A 14,056-nucleotide genomic window follows, 5' to 3' on the forward strand; every position below is an offset into this window, starting at 1 on the left:
AGACAGATTAAAACAGGAGGCTGTTTACTTTCATGTTAATATGAACAGATTTGCATTTACTGGATAAAAGTAGATTCCGGTAATACAAAGTCCAAAAGGAGATGCTGCTCTTAAATTTATTTTTCCTGAAAAAATGCATGTTGATTTGCTGCAAGGAGAGTTAAATATGAGAAGCGTATAGTATTTGCTTGCAGTCATCTGGTGTTAATGAACATGTTTAGAATATTTTCTTTCAGCACCTGCCTTTTTATTTTATATGAGTTGAGCAATTTATTAAAGTAGTGCTTAATTACTTGTAACTTTGAAATAGAAACTTGAAAAACTTTGCATAGTAAAACTGAAACATTTTGATGAAAACAAGTATGCTTTTCATTGCAGACTCAAAAGGAAATGTACCAAATGTCCAAAAGTCTATGACAAGGCAAAAACAAACGGGAAATGTTTCAGCTGCAGGCATTAAAGATACTTCTGATGCAATTCAAAATGGAAGGAAAAATGTGAAGCAAGCACATACTGCTACATCTGCTGCAATGAAAACTCCAATAAAATCTGTAGCTATTGCCACAGATTGTGCTGAAGTGAAAAAAAATACTTCAGTACACAAAGCTGGGCAGAAGCCAATTAACAGCTCTGACCATTCTCCATCCAAGCCAGTTAGCACTGCTCAGTCATCAAGAAAGACATGTGCCACAAAAAACCAAAGACATTGTACTTCTGTGGAAGACATACTTAACACAGAAAATATAAGTAGTCAGAAACAAGATGATCTTGGGCCATTTCCTACTTTAGAATCCATTTGTCCAAGAGAAGAATCTGATTTTTCAAATCAGTGTCCTCAAGCTCACTGCAGTCCTCAACAGATGCGTGCATTTGCAAAAAGCAGTGAGATGTCTCTTCCCTCGTATGGTCATAGTCATGTGGGAAATGAAGTTCCAAAAGGTGGCCTCCACTTGCATTTTACAGGCACTGTCACTGATGGTGATCAGATTATATTCTCAAATACTACTGATGATCTTGAATGTGAAGTACTGTGTAGCTTAAATGAGTCTGAAAGAAAAGATATTTTGAAAAGTGAGGCATGCAAAATTACATTGCAGTTTGCTGTTGAAAGCAAAGCTGAAAACTTTTCTAAATGTGTGGATGTAATTAACAAAACTGATCATGAAAAGTTACAAGACTTCAGGGAGTCTGTTTCTGAAGCTAGTAATGGACTTCTAACTGAAACAGAACCAGTGAGAGAAGATTTTTCTAATGAAATGAATTGTGTTGGTCTAGCCATAGATGTTAGAAGTGGAAAGTCATCCATCTGTTCTGATAGTATCATTAATACTTGCCTTGCTGCACAAGACAAAAGAGAACCAAATGAATTTGTTTTAGAAGGTATTACAGCTACATATTCTAAACAAGATCATATGGCTAAATATTCAGTAGGGCATGTACCAGATAAAGTGTCAGATTCACCGAATGATATGGATACAACAGAAACACCAGAGGGCCAGTCAGACTCGCCATTTATAGATCATCACTGGAATTTGACTTCAGGTATATTACATCAGAAAACGAGCCCTGAATCTGACAGTGGCAGTGCAACCACATCTTCTGATGACATAAAGCCAAGATCAGAAGATTATGATGCTGGTGGCTCACAGGATGATGATGGATCAAATGAGAGGGGAGTTTCCAAGTGCAGCACAATGTTATGCCATGATTTTCTTGGAAGAAGCAGCAGTGACACAAGCACTCCAGAAGAACTAAAAATATATGACACTGGGCTGAGAGTGGAAGTGAGGTCAAAAAGCAAAGAAACTGCTTCAGATCATTGTCATGTTAATTCAACAAGTGAAGATGATGCAGCAAAAAAAGCAGACCTTTGGTCTCACCAGGAGGATGTAATTATGGATGAAGCTGGTGAAGATGACATTGTAATCAGTAGTAATGCACAGTTCACTTACATCAATGATCAACTTTCCTCATCAGCTGATGAAACTGAAGATGAAAAGTCTGAAACTGAAAATGCTGCAGCAATCCCTCCACCTTCTCAAACTGACCAAGTCACTCATCATTTTGAAGGAATTGTTAATTTAGCTTTTGAAGATGCAGCAGAAAGTGAAACTGGTGCTCCAGAACACTCGTTATCCACAAAATTCAGGCGTTCTGTTTTACTCTCAGTGGATGAATGTGAAGAACTGGGGTCTGATGAAGGGGAAGGACAGATGACTTCTTGCCATTTAACTGATTCCATTATATCTGCGGAAGTACATGATGGTGGTACAAATGTGCACACTGCTCATCTTGGAAAAATATACTCTGAATGCACACACAGTACTAGTGACAATCTGGAATGTGGCCTACAAAACAAAGATAAAAATACAACAGAGAACAGCTTTATCTGTCCAGATGTGTGCAGCATGGAGTATAGCGATACACAACAGTGTGCTTCTCAGAGTGTTGTGAAAAGTGCAGAACAGAACATCATTCCTGGATATACGTATCATAGTACTGAGTGCTGCATCACGGGAAACAGTGCAGATGATCAAGATATTAGAGATCAAATTAAGTTTAACAAGGCTGGGGTGACGATGCAAAATGAAATATACAATAGCCAGGCTGCTAATAATGAAAATGAAATCCAAGAAAGGCCATACCATTTGAAACTGAGCCACAGTGAGCCTGCATCTGAAACACAGAGATGCAGTTCCACTAAAGATTTAGATCATAGACAGCTGCTTGTTACTAATCTTGAAGGGCAAGGCAATGAGAGTAGCCCAGCATCTGCTCCACTTACTAACACTACTTTGCCTACAGGTAATGTATAGTGGTAGGCATGTTTATGTCCCTTCTCACAAACAGGTAGATTTGACTAGAGTAGTTGTCTTTTATTTTGGAGTTTTCTCTTTCTTTCTTTTTTTTTCTTTCTTTTTTTGCTGGACGAATACTAACCGCAACAGCTAATTGTCTGTGTTAGTTAAAAAGCACTAATGCACAGGATTCGGTAAGTTTTGTGCTTATGTTCTTTTTTTAAAGAACATTTAATTTTCTTTGAAACTTAAGATGGTTTATGTGCAGTTATTCTGTTTGTTATGTGTACATGAGTGTGTTTTTTGTTAAATGTTTAGTCTAGAGAACTTTAAAGCAAAACAGAGCAGCTCTGGTACCAAAAGAAGTTGGGAGAAGGTACTTGTATCCAATGTTAAGCATTTATAAATAAATTGTATTACTGAATAAATTGATTATATTTAAAAATGTAAATATTTTATTTCTCAGAAAAAATGGATATAAGTAGAGGGAAGACTGAATTTAGAACTTCAAAATCTGACAATGACTGCAAAACAAAAAACAGTTGTATAACCAGAGAAGTCAAAATGGTAACTTTACCGTCAGTTTAGCACATTTTCCACACTGACATATTAAGGATGCATGTTTTCTACTATTCTAAAATAGCATGTTGTATGACTGAAATTAAATGCTGCTGAAGTCTTTCCCAGACTTTTGTTATGAAGAGTAACCTAAATTGTGCCTTGCATGTTGTTAATATGGTTAAGTAGAAAGTCTTCTGCAGAAATGCATAGTACACGCTTTCCCACTGGTCTGCTTCAACTCTTTACTCAGTTGTAAACAAAAGGCTAGAGTACAAAGGAGGAGAGAATCATTCCTAGTAAGAACATTCATCTACTTCCGTTTTATTTTGTTTGCTTCCAGTTTTGATGATACATTTCAAGTTTGCACTTGTATTTCAGAAAGGCCATAACTAAGCAGGGATGACATACTAGTTAATCACTGAATAAATCACTGTAACTCAAAACCTTTTAATAAAAGATTGTATTTACTTGCAGAACAACAACCGGTTTTCACTTTTTTTCACCTCTGTAAGACAGCTTGATGGCTTCTGTACCTGTACTCATTTGGCTTATTCATTTTATGTGGCGAGATCCCTGCATGCCTGCATAGCTTATTTGTCCCATTTGTTTTCCAGTGGCAAGAATCAGATGGTATGGTGCAGAGTAATTTGCTGGCTCTGTAGAGAGGGCTACCACTCCTGTAGTGGAGCCCACCCACACCTTCATGATGGTTCACCAGTCTCTGCTGTGTGATGCCTACTGCAAAAAGTATGCCACTGCTCACTCTGATATCTGTTTATGCACAACAGCAAAAAGTGCTCTTAAGGTCATGCTTCATGAGCGCAACACCAAATCCTCCTGTTAAGTGTCATGTATGTGGTGAGCCAGAGACACTGTCCTTCTGCCAGGATAGGTGATCTAGCAGTTGCCATCCACTCCCATCCTCCTTGCTGACTCCATTAGTCACCTGAGCCACTATTCAACTCACTAAGCCACCATAGCTGGTTCAAGTTTCATTTTTTGCTGCTTTCCAGAACAGGCTGTGGCTCCCTTGAGACTGTGAAATAGGATAAAGTGGTATCCAAAAATGAATTGAAGATTTTGCGAGAACAATAGACACTGTGAAGGAATGCAACATGCCATACAATATAAACATTTTGTGCAGGAGTAATTAAACACAGTAGTAGTAAATGATAACACATAATTTTGCACATCTCTGACTTTGATATAATTTTCCTTTCTATCGTTCTTAAATAAAATAGATACATTCATAAGTTAATATCTGTGTGCAGATGAAAACCTATTAGCCTTCTTTATTCAACTGCTAATGTAGAAGAAAAAGCAGAACATTATGCATGGTTGCCTTTCCTTGGGCTAATGAAATGATTTATTGGGAGAAACATTTGTTCTAGGTGATGTGGTCCGATTGACTAATGTTGATGTGACACCTGACTACTTGTAATAATGGCAAAAAGGGGGTTGATGTTGATTACAGAAGTAATTGTTCTCCATGTGTCCGTTATCTTTGAAAAAAATCTCTCTCACATTTTAGTAATAAAAGTGATTGTACTGTTTTAGAACAGTTATGCGAGCACTGTAGCAACATTAATTCTTCAGAACATGACTTGGAGTTGGTACCCTTGCTAGGACTGTTGCCAACAGGTAGTCTGGGATCCACATGGGAAACTATTTCCAGGGTTTATTCAACAAGAACCACCATTGTTATCACTGGTTCACGCAATCATCATAGTAAGATGATAGTCTTCTATGGTTCTTTTAGTCCTTCAATCTTGGCTGAAGGCCAAAATTAAAACTGAAGAAACTGAGTGTGAAAAGAATTTCCACCTACCCAGATATGGATTCCCTGTTTGATTGTACATGATGTGCATTGTGTGCCTCCCCAGGAAAGTTTTCATTAACTAAAATTTAGGAAAGAAACCCTGCAAAACCACATAATTCGTGAAGCTTGGAAAATGTGTGCAGAGAATCTGCTATAATTTGCTGTAGATACTGTCAAAAAAAATGCTGAGTGAGTTGTCTTCTTGTGTGGAATGGCTACTAATTTCAAGGGTTTCAGTATTTCTCATGAGAAAATAGTGTAGTTGAAGAGTGACTTGTAAAGTTGCTTTCTGGCCATAGTCTTTAGTTTCTTGGCATTTTTTAAGTGGATGCAAAAAAAAAAACAAAGGGACTTTGCAATAGGACTTTGTTCTGGCTTGTCAGTATCCGTGATACCTGTATACATTTAGTAAATGCAGAAACTCACTGTCCTAGTTTAAATGTTTGCATAAAGTTCAAGGAGAAGAATGGGTTAGTTATAATTGCGTATACAATTTTAATAATCGAGAAGATCATTTATTGGAGTGTTTCCATTTTTAATGAATGATGCATACTACATTTTAGGAGATCAGTATGTGCATTTAGAAATAACAATGACTAGTGTTCAAAGACTTGCTTATAAGCTATCCATTCAGTGCAAAGTCTTATTACTCTTTCAGCGAATCTGTTTCAGCAACAGACTTAAAAAGCTAACAGGCCTGGCCATGTGAAAGTACTAGAGCAGCTTTGGATGCCATATGTTCCTCAGAATGAAGGTGAAGAGAAGGACCCTGTAGTATTGGTATTTCCAAGCAAAGGCAGAAGCGCTTGGCGTTTGCTAATGCAAAGTGCAAGGGTATGCACACACACATTAGGAGGGTTTATACGTAGGAATGGCACCATGGTGGCACTGCATTTTGCAGCTGTGAAGAGCAGCTGTCTGCAGAATGATTGTTTTGTAAGCAACACCTGTCCTAATGACCTGTAGTCAAGGCTGCAGAAAAGCTGTGTGTGAATACCATGGTTTTCTGAAAGGGCAGAAATGGCCACTTCCTCTGACTCCACTCATAAGTTTGTCCAAGACTGGATAGGAAAAAATCTGATATGTCAGAATTAGAATATTGAATGGTGAAACATAAGGTGGTTTGCCTTCATAAAAAGGAACACAGGAAGGGAAGGCATGCTAGCCTTGGAAAACCAGAACATCAAGAAGTGGGGATGATTTTTCATTCTGCAGTTTATTCTTTGAATATGTATAAAAAATTGAATACATTTCCAAAAATCATAATGGATTGTGACCTTCAAGAAATACCTCATAACTATGAAAATAAAACCTTCCTGCAGTTAGGAAGCCACAAAAGTGTGTACATGCTTAGGCGCTGAGTACATTAACACCAGCCATTTTTGAGATTTGTGTTCAAAAGCATTAGCATTTTAGTATTTGATCAAGTTTATTTAGGTGTTTTATTTATTTAATTTTTTTTTTTTACATAAAACGTCTGGATAAAGAAAGATTACAGATAACTTCTAGCAATGCATATATAAGATATTTAAAATCAATTCTTATTACCAGTTAAATCGATTAAATTCTTTCACACCATCAAAATCTATATCAAAATAATATATCTTGAGTGCCTTTCTGAAGACAGAGAGTAAAAGGCACTCTGAACCACTGTGGTAGAAAGTTATTTATTTTATTTGTATTAGTTTACTGGAGTAAGCTAAGCCAGGGAAGTGGGTGTTGTCTTGTCTGGTTAAGTGACTTAATCAGAGTCACACAGTTATGGCAATGAAAACTGGGGGAATTAAACCCTGAACCACAGGAAACAACATGTTAACAATTCCTTAAACCTCTGCACCAACTGCTAGACAAATTCCACAGGTAAATAGTTTGATAAAAGAATGTATGATACACAGAGGTTTCAGTATAGACCTGTGGAACTGCCAACAGCCTATCAGAGAGTGAGCAGAAAATCTGCATAGGGGCAGTAGGGTACAACAAGCTACTTTTATGTAAAAGGAGTCCCAGGTCATTAGAAGGCAAAAAAATAAAGTCAGTAAGATCTTACTGATTTTCTAATATTCAAAGATTATTGAATGCTAATGAATTGCAGCAGTGATGTTTGTTGATGATTACTTAAACATTCACCTGCTTTATTCAGAATTTAGTGCTGCTTAATGTTTACTGGGCAACTTTCTAGTCTGAGAATATTGCAGCTTCAGTCAGCCTGCATATTTTGTGGCTTCATCATATTACTTACACATTGTAATTTATTGCAGTATTTTCTTGTTTGTCTTTTTTTCTGTGTTGTAGCAGTATAGTGCTTTGCACACATTGTGCTGTATAACTTGAAGGTATTTTACATTGTCAGTGAATGTACTTATTAAATTTACTGGAAAGCAGCTTTTGAATAATAAATATATTTATTAACTGGGTCAGTAGGTTTGACCCATGGACCCTCTTCAGCCACAGTCTGGGCCAAGAAAAGCACTGCAGTGTGATCCCTTATCCATGGGAGTTAGCCATAGACAGATGTCTGCCTTTCGTAGCTTTATGGACATGTTCAGAGTGGGAATGAACTCCTCTGCCAGTCTAGGAAATTGGTTGCTATAACAGATGAAAAGGAGAACAGTCCTATTTCCTATTTATGTGACAAAATAGCAATTGCCAGTCTATTTGTTGCTTAGTCCTTTCCAGGTATATTCCACAGACTACAAGTAAGAAACTTGGGAATTTTTTTTTCTACTAATTGTTGGCATTAGATTTGTGTGTGTGTGTGTGTGTGTGTGTGTGTGTGTGTGTGTGTGTGTGTGTGTGTGTGTGTGTGTGTGTGTGTAAAATTTGTTTAGTTCAAATCACAGTATACATTGCTGTTCTCTGTTCTTTATGGTTCGTGATGACCCCACAAAAACTTACTGACAGATGACTCTACAGATAAATTCTGGCTAAAGGCTTCCATATTACTGTTTGTTTGTCAGGTAGGGAACCAAAAGGTCTTATCTTTCACTGCTGTACAGCCTTTAATAAAAAGCTGCTTTACTGTAGAGCTTGAAATTTGGACAGCCTTCATTGAGTAATAAAAAGTTAGTGATAGTTGCACAAGAAACATCTGCCCTTTCTAGTATTAAAAAGAAAGCATTCTCCTTCTACTGGGTAGAGACTGAGTGGCCGCAGCTACTCCAGCACTCCTGTAAGGTCTGAGGGTATTGGGTCAAGTGAGGCATTGCCTTGTCAAACCCCATTCAATGACCTGTGCTTACTGTTTCCCCCACCTGTCTTCACTTTTTAGGAGGCTCATGTAGTCTACTGGGATGTAGTTAAATAATTGAGACCTCTAGACTAAATGCTGGTGTTTAAGTGCAAGCAACAGACATCCACCTTCATATTGCTTTGCTAATGCCATCAAATAAATTTCTCCCAGTATATCCTAAGAATTTTTGTGCAGAAGCCTGCGAGAGGTCAACCAAGCTGTTACAGTTTCTGGCTTCCTTCCTTCCTGACAGGAAAACCTGCCTTCTGCTTTTTCTTAACTGATGACTGTTTTGGGTCAGATGCCGTTTCTACTACTACATCTGCCTTCAACATCTGTCACATTTCATTATTGTGGGTTTGATGAGCATTTAACCACTAAACTTAGAATTAGCCCCCAAGGGATTCAGCCTTCAGTGCTAGACACAGTTCCTCATTTAAGAAGAAGAGACGCTTGCCCCACCTGACTCCTTTAATTCTGAGATGGCTTGAACAAGGAGACTATTGCATACATAGTTCAGATGTTCTGTGCAGGAGAGTATCTGTTGGTCTTTTCCTTCTCAGACATTCCCCAGTCTGATGAAGCATTTTAAGTAGAGTTCTAAAGAGGCGTCCATATCTTATATGATATATTTTGATTTCTTGGGGGATTGAATGAACTCTACAGCCATGTCTGTGGGGTTTTGCATGTGTGAAGGGACATATCATGATTCTCAGTTCCCAAGAAGCTGCAAAGGTTCATAGGTAGGTACTAGGCTATCAGCCCAAGGGCCTAAGTAAGTATAGCCAACAAGGTTCCCTGGCTTAAGCCACCCAAGAAAGTTAATTTCCTGTGCCCCTGTCGAGCAGAGCCACAGAAGTGATCCCCGGGGTGTATTTCCTATTTCCCATCCACTCATCAAGATTTTACTTGGAGTGCTAATGAGGAACTTTGCTTGACATAGATGGGTAGCTTGTTCCAGAGTATAGGAAGTCTCTGGACAGGACTCTATCCCTCTAGCATGTCCTGTTTATTGTGGTGACAAGGTGTAGGTCCCTAGAGCATATAGCTCTGAGGGATTGGGATTTCTTTAGGTGTAGCATGTCCAACAGCTCTGGGTTTAACATAGCTTTATATGTTAGGCAGAGATCTCCCCGGAGTAGGCGATATGCTCCAGAGTAAAGCCTCTGAGGCCAGTAATCCTCTTTGTGAGGTACTTCTGTGGCCTTTCCAGTTGCTGCAGATGTCTTGTGAGATACATTCCAAAAGGGACATTGTATCTATAATGGGTCTAATAAGTGTCAAGTAGAGGGGAACAATGACCTCTTTTTTCCTGGATGAGAACCCTTTTGTGATGAGGTGTGCCACATAGAAGGATTTCCTGACTACTGTGGCAATGTGTTTATCAAAGGAGAGACTGCTGTCCACCCGGGTCCCAAAATCTCTTATCACACATTTGGCGTTAAGTAGACTGCCATTTATGCGATAGTACATGGGTACAGAGTTTTTACCAAAGGGGATGATAATGCACTTTTTGGCATTGAGCTTGAGGCCATGCCTCTTGACACCAGGCATCTGTCTCAGTGAGGTCCTTCTGTAGGATGTCCACATCATTTGGGGACTCGACTATGGCTCCTAGTTTGCAATCATCTGTGAACTTCGTTAGCCAGAGGCCTTCTTTGGTCTACTTTAAGACCTCGAAAGTTTAATAGCTTGAATGCATATGTATCGAACCATATGCATCGAACTATTAAACAATCGAATTAAAAAAAAAAAAAAAAAAAATGCACCAAAAAAAAAATTTAAACTAGTATAGGCAGGCCCACTACTTAAATATACCAACTCCGAAATCACACTACATTGAAGTAAATGGAAAATTCCACCTTCGGAGATTTCCGTTTACATTTTCGATGTTTTGCACTTTCGGTGTACTCATGTCGAGAATATCGTATTCGATATTCTCGGACTTAGAGCATATAAAGTAGACCTGGCCTTCTGTGTTAGCCTGTACTTCAGAGAAGTAGATACCAAACAGGAGAGGTCCCAGGATTGAACCGTGTGGTACTCCACTTGTCACTGGTTTGAAGTCAGATTTGGAGTCTGCAACTTTTGCAGTGTGTGTTCCATCAGTGAGTCAGTTGGCAACCCATCTTGTGACCTAGGGATTTATACCTAGTTTAGTGAGTTTAGCTATAATTCCAGAATGGGGGATGGTGTCTAAAGCCTTGGCGAGGTCAAGATAGGCTGTGTGAACCACTTTACCCTCGTCTACAGCTTTGTTGACTGCCTCAAAGAAGTCGATCAGTTTCAGAAGGCATGATCTGCCTTTCACAAACCCGACCTGGGTGGGGTCCAGAGTTTGGAGGTTACCAATGTCTTTGTTTTATTTCCATGATGATACGTTCCATGGCCTTGCAGACCAGGCTCGTTAGGCTAATAGGGCGGTAGTTCCCAGGATCAATGGTGGCTCCCCCTTTGTGGAATGGGATAACTCTTGCTGTGTGCCATTCAGTGGGCACAGACCCTAACATGCGACTATGATTGAACATGGTGCTTAGGTGGAGAGTGTGCAATGTCCAGGATTCCTTATAATATAGGTTCAAATGTGTATACTGTGCTAACGGCAACTAGGGCCCTTATAAGCCGAGCCATGATCCACATTTGACCACAAAATTGATTATTATATAGGTGATGATTTACTGACTGCCTCTGTCCAGAGACATTGGAGCCAGACCAGGGATGAATTTCCAATTACCAATCCATTGTTCCAAGTTTCACTTAAATATGGATAGGGAGGAGCTCTGCTTCACATGCATGGGGAGCCTGTTATAGAGAATGGGAATTATGTGAGAAATATGTCTCTCTCTCTCTCTCTCCAACATGTCTTATTTTTGTTGCAAGCAAAATTTAGGTCTTATAAATTAGTAGTTCTGATGCTGTTTGTTTTGTGGACATGCAGAAAAGGTTCATCAAAACAGGGTCCTTGTATGCCAGGCAAAAATCACTTCTCAGAAGTATGTATGATACCAAGTAAAGAAACAGGGCTTTGAGGCAATCAGTGTAGGTTGTAAGGAATCTTTGTAGACATTCCATTTGCTGCATGAGTCTTGTCAGGTACATACCGAAGGGGGTTTATAATGTGTGATAGGTCTGATGAGGACCAAGTGGAGTGTTATGATGACCTCTTTGTACCTATATGCCATGCCCTTGCTTATACGTTGAGCAACATAGAAAGATTCTTACTACCTTGAACACAAGGGTAGGTTACTGTCTTCATGAGTTCTTGGATCCCTCACTAGTGAATCAACTTTTAAGGGTATTTTATTGATGATGTAGTTACCCAACATGGTAGACATCCCAAATGGTGCTATAATGCATTTCTTGGTATTGAGTTGTAAGCCATGACTTTGGCACCAAGCATTTGTCTGTATTAGACCTTCTTGAAGGGTGTTCTTATGTTCAGGGATTCAATAACTGCTCCTAGTTTACAGTCATCTGCAAACCTGGTTAGCCAAAGGCCTTTGACATTGGCTTTGACATCTGTGAATTAGATGCCAAAAAGGAGTGGACCCAGCATACAACCTTGGGGACTGCTCTGGTGACTAGCCTGTTTGTGGAGGTGACCTCAGCAATTCAAACCTCCTGGTTCTTGTCAGTGAGCCACCTAGCTATCCAGTATGGTATAATAAGGTTTATATCTAGTTCTATAAGTTTGTTGACAGTGCCCAAGTAGGGTTTTGTATCAAAATGTTTTAGCCAGATCTAGGTAGGCAGTATGTACCATTTCCCTTCATCTATTGCCTTAGTGACCTTTTCAAAGAAATCCACGAGATTCAATAGGCATGACCTTCCTTTGACAAATCCAAACTGGGATGTATCCAGTGTCTGGAGGTTTCTGTGTCCTTTTTGATCATTTCCATGATAATTTTTCCATGGCTATACAAATAAGACTAGTGAGACTAATGGGTCTGTAGTTTCCAGGATCTGTTGAAGGTCCTCCCTCATGAAGGGAATGACCATTGCATTCCTCAGTTCATGTGGCACAAAACCTGTTTTAAGACTATAGTTAAATAATGACTCCAGGAGTCCTGATAAGTCATATTTTAGACTATTCCTGCGATGTAATCAGGGCCCATTGAGACTGTATTCTTGGCTATAGTGAGTGCAGCCAGTTTATGTTCCGTAGTTACAGTTGGCGGGGTTATGTTTGAGGGTTTTTTTCAGAGGGTGGTTGGAGTTAAGGGGTAAAGTTGTAAATGAATTTGTCTGCTAACAGGTTTGTTCCATCGCCAGGCTCGGTGAATGTGGCACCATTAACCACCAGTTCAGCATATTGCTGTGTGGTGACATTGAGGTTTCTGACATAGCTGTAGAAGGCCTTATGGTTATCTTTCACCTGGGAGGCTATCTTAACCCCAAAGTTGACCTTACTTAACCTAATTACCCCTCTTATTTGCCTATTTACTTTGGTGAGAGAGTTTCCATCTTTATGGAAATTGCCCTTCCTGATTTTTGCCATATTTTTTTTCCTTTTGTTGTATATCCTGTTTAATTTGGGATGCCATCAGGGTGGTTTGTTTCAGGGGCTAGTCCTGGGCTTACTTCTGGTAGGTACAGCGGCCTCCGTGCAGCCACTGACATGGTTGTAAAAGTTTCTGAGAGCAATCCAGCATAGGCTGCTGTGCCCTGTGTGTCTGGAGGGTCATTGAATTTTGACAAACCATCACTAAGATAATTTGTGTTGGAGTAGTTTTTAACTGTTACTGGTTTTAAGCGATTATGGAGTTGATTTTGATTTCAGAGGCAACTTTATGGTTGGATCTTACCAGGGAGTATGAGAAGTTTGTGGGGGAGTCAGCACAGCATTTTCTCATAGGTCCAGTATGTTGGAGTCTGTAGTGGGAGTATTCATGTTTCATCAAGGATGTTTGTATAAATAAAGCCAAGGAATCTCTGTGCCTGTAGATTTGATGCAGTGTAGGATTCCTATTCTATAGAGGGGTAATTAAAGTCTCCTTGAGTAGGATTTTAGGTTGGATGGTAGGTGTCTCCAGTAGGTCCAAGTATGCATTATTTAATTTTTGGGATATGGAGGATGACATATAGCTGGTTGGGATATGGTGCAGGATTTTGTGTTTAGTGATCTGCATGTGGAGGAACTACAACATGGCATTGATCACCCTAGAGGTATGCTTTATTATTGATGTATATTGAGACACCTCCTACTTTAGCCCTTGTCTGTTCAGCTACTGGTCTAAAAGTGTGGAAGGCACTGAAACCTTGCACTTCTGGGGTACTGTCTACCAGTTTAAACCATGTCTCGGTAACAGCACAGATGTCTATATTTTTGAGTGTGACGAGGGCTTGGAGGGATTGTAGTTATTTATTAATGGCCCCTGGCATTGAGCAGTAACACCTTGAGGTTCACTTGAGTTGATTTTGGTATGTCTGTAGGTTTGTCAATTTGGTATCACCTAAAAAAGGCACTATTAGCGTGGATAAAGTTTTAGTCAGTATTCAAAAGTCTAGAGTGGAGAGCTGCAGGCCATCCTTGGCAAAGCAACTTGGTATTTTAACCATGTCCTCCCAAGCTGACAAATATTGGATTCCCTACGAATGACACCAAAAAGACATACAGTTGAAATCAATCATTTTTGCTCATATTGTGTC

The 14,056-nt window shown here is 39.3% G+C and overlaps 1 protein-coding gene across 5 annotated transcripts in view; it reads left to right on the plus strand.

Moving 5' to 3' along the window:
* Positions 1-14,056, plus strand: part of BTBD8 (BTB domain containing 8) — a 1,983,533-nt gene that overhangs the window by 1,869,627 nt on the left and 99,850 nt on the right. For all 5 annotated transcript variants that reach the window (XM_044085661.1, XM_044085663.1, XM_044085662.1 and 2 more), the window contains one exon: positions 379-2,805. In XM_044085661.1, coding sequence (XP_043941596.1) covers positions 379-2,805 — 2,427 coding nt within the window. The remainder of the gene's footprint in view (positions 1-378; positions 2,806-14,056) is intronic.

Source organism: Protopterus annectens, chromosome 10.part0 (genome assembly GCF_019279795.1).
Source record: "Protopterus annectens isolate FY-2018-M chromosome 10.part0, PAN1.0, whole genome shotgun sequence".
NCBI classification, from domain to species: Eukaryota; Metazoa; Chordata; order Ceratodontiformes; family Protopteridae; genus Protopterus; species Protopterus annectens.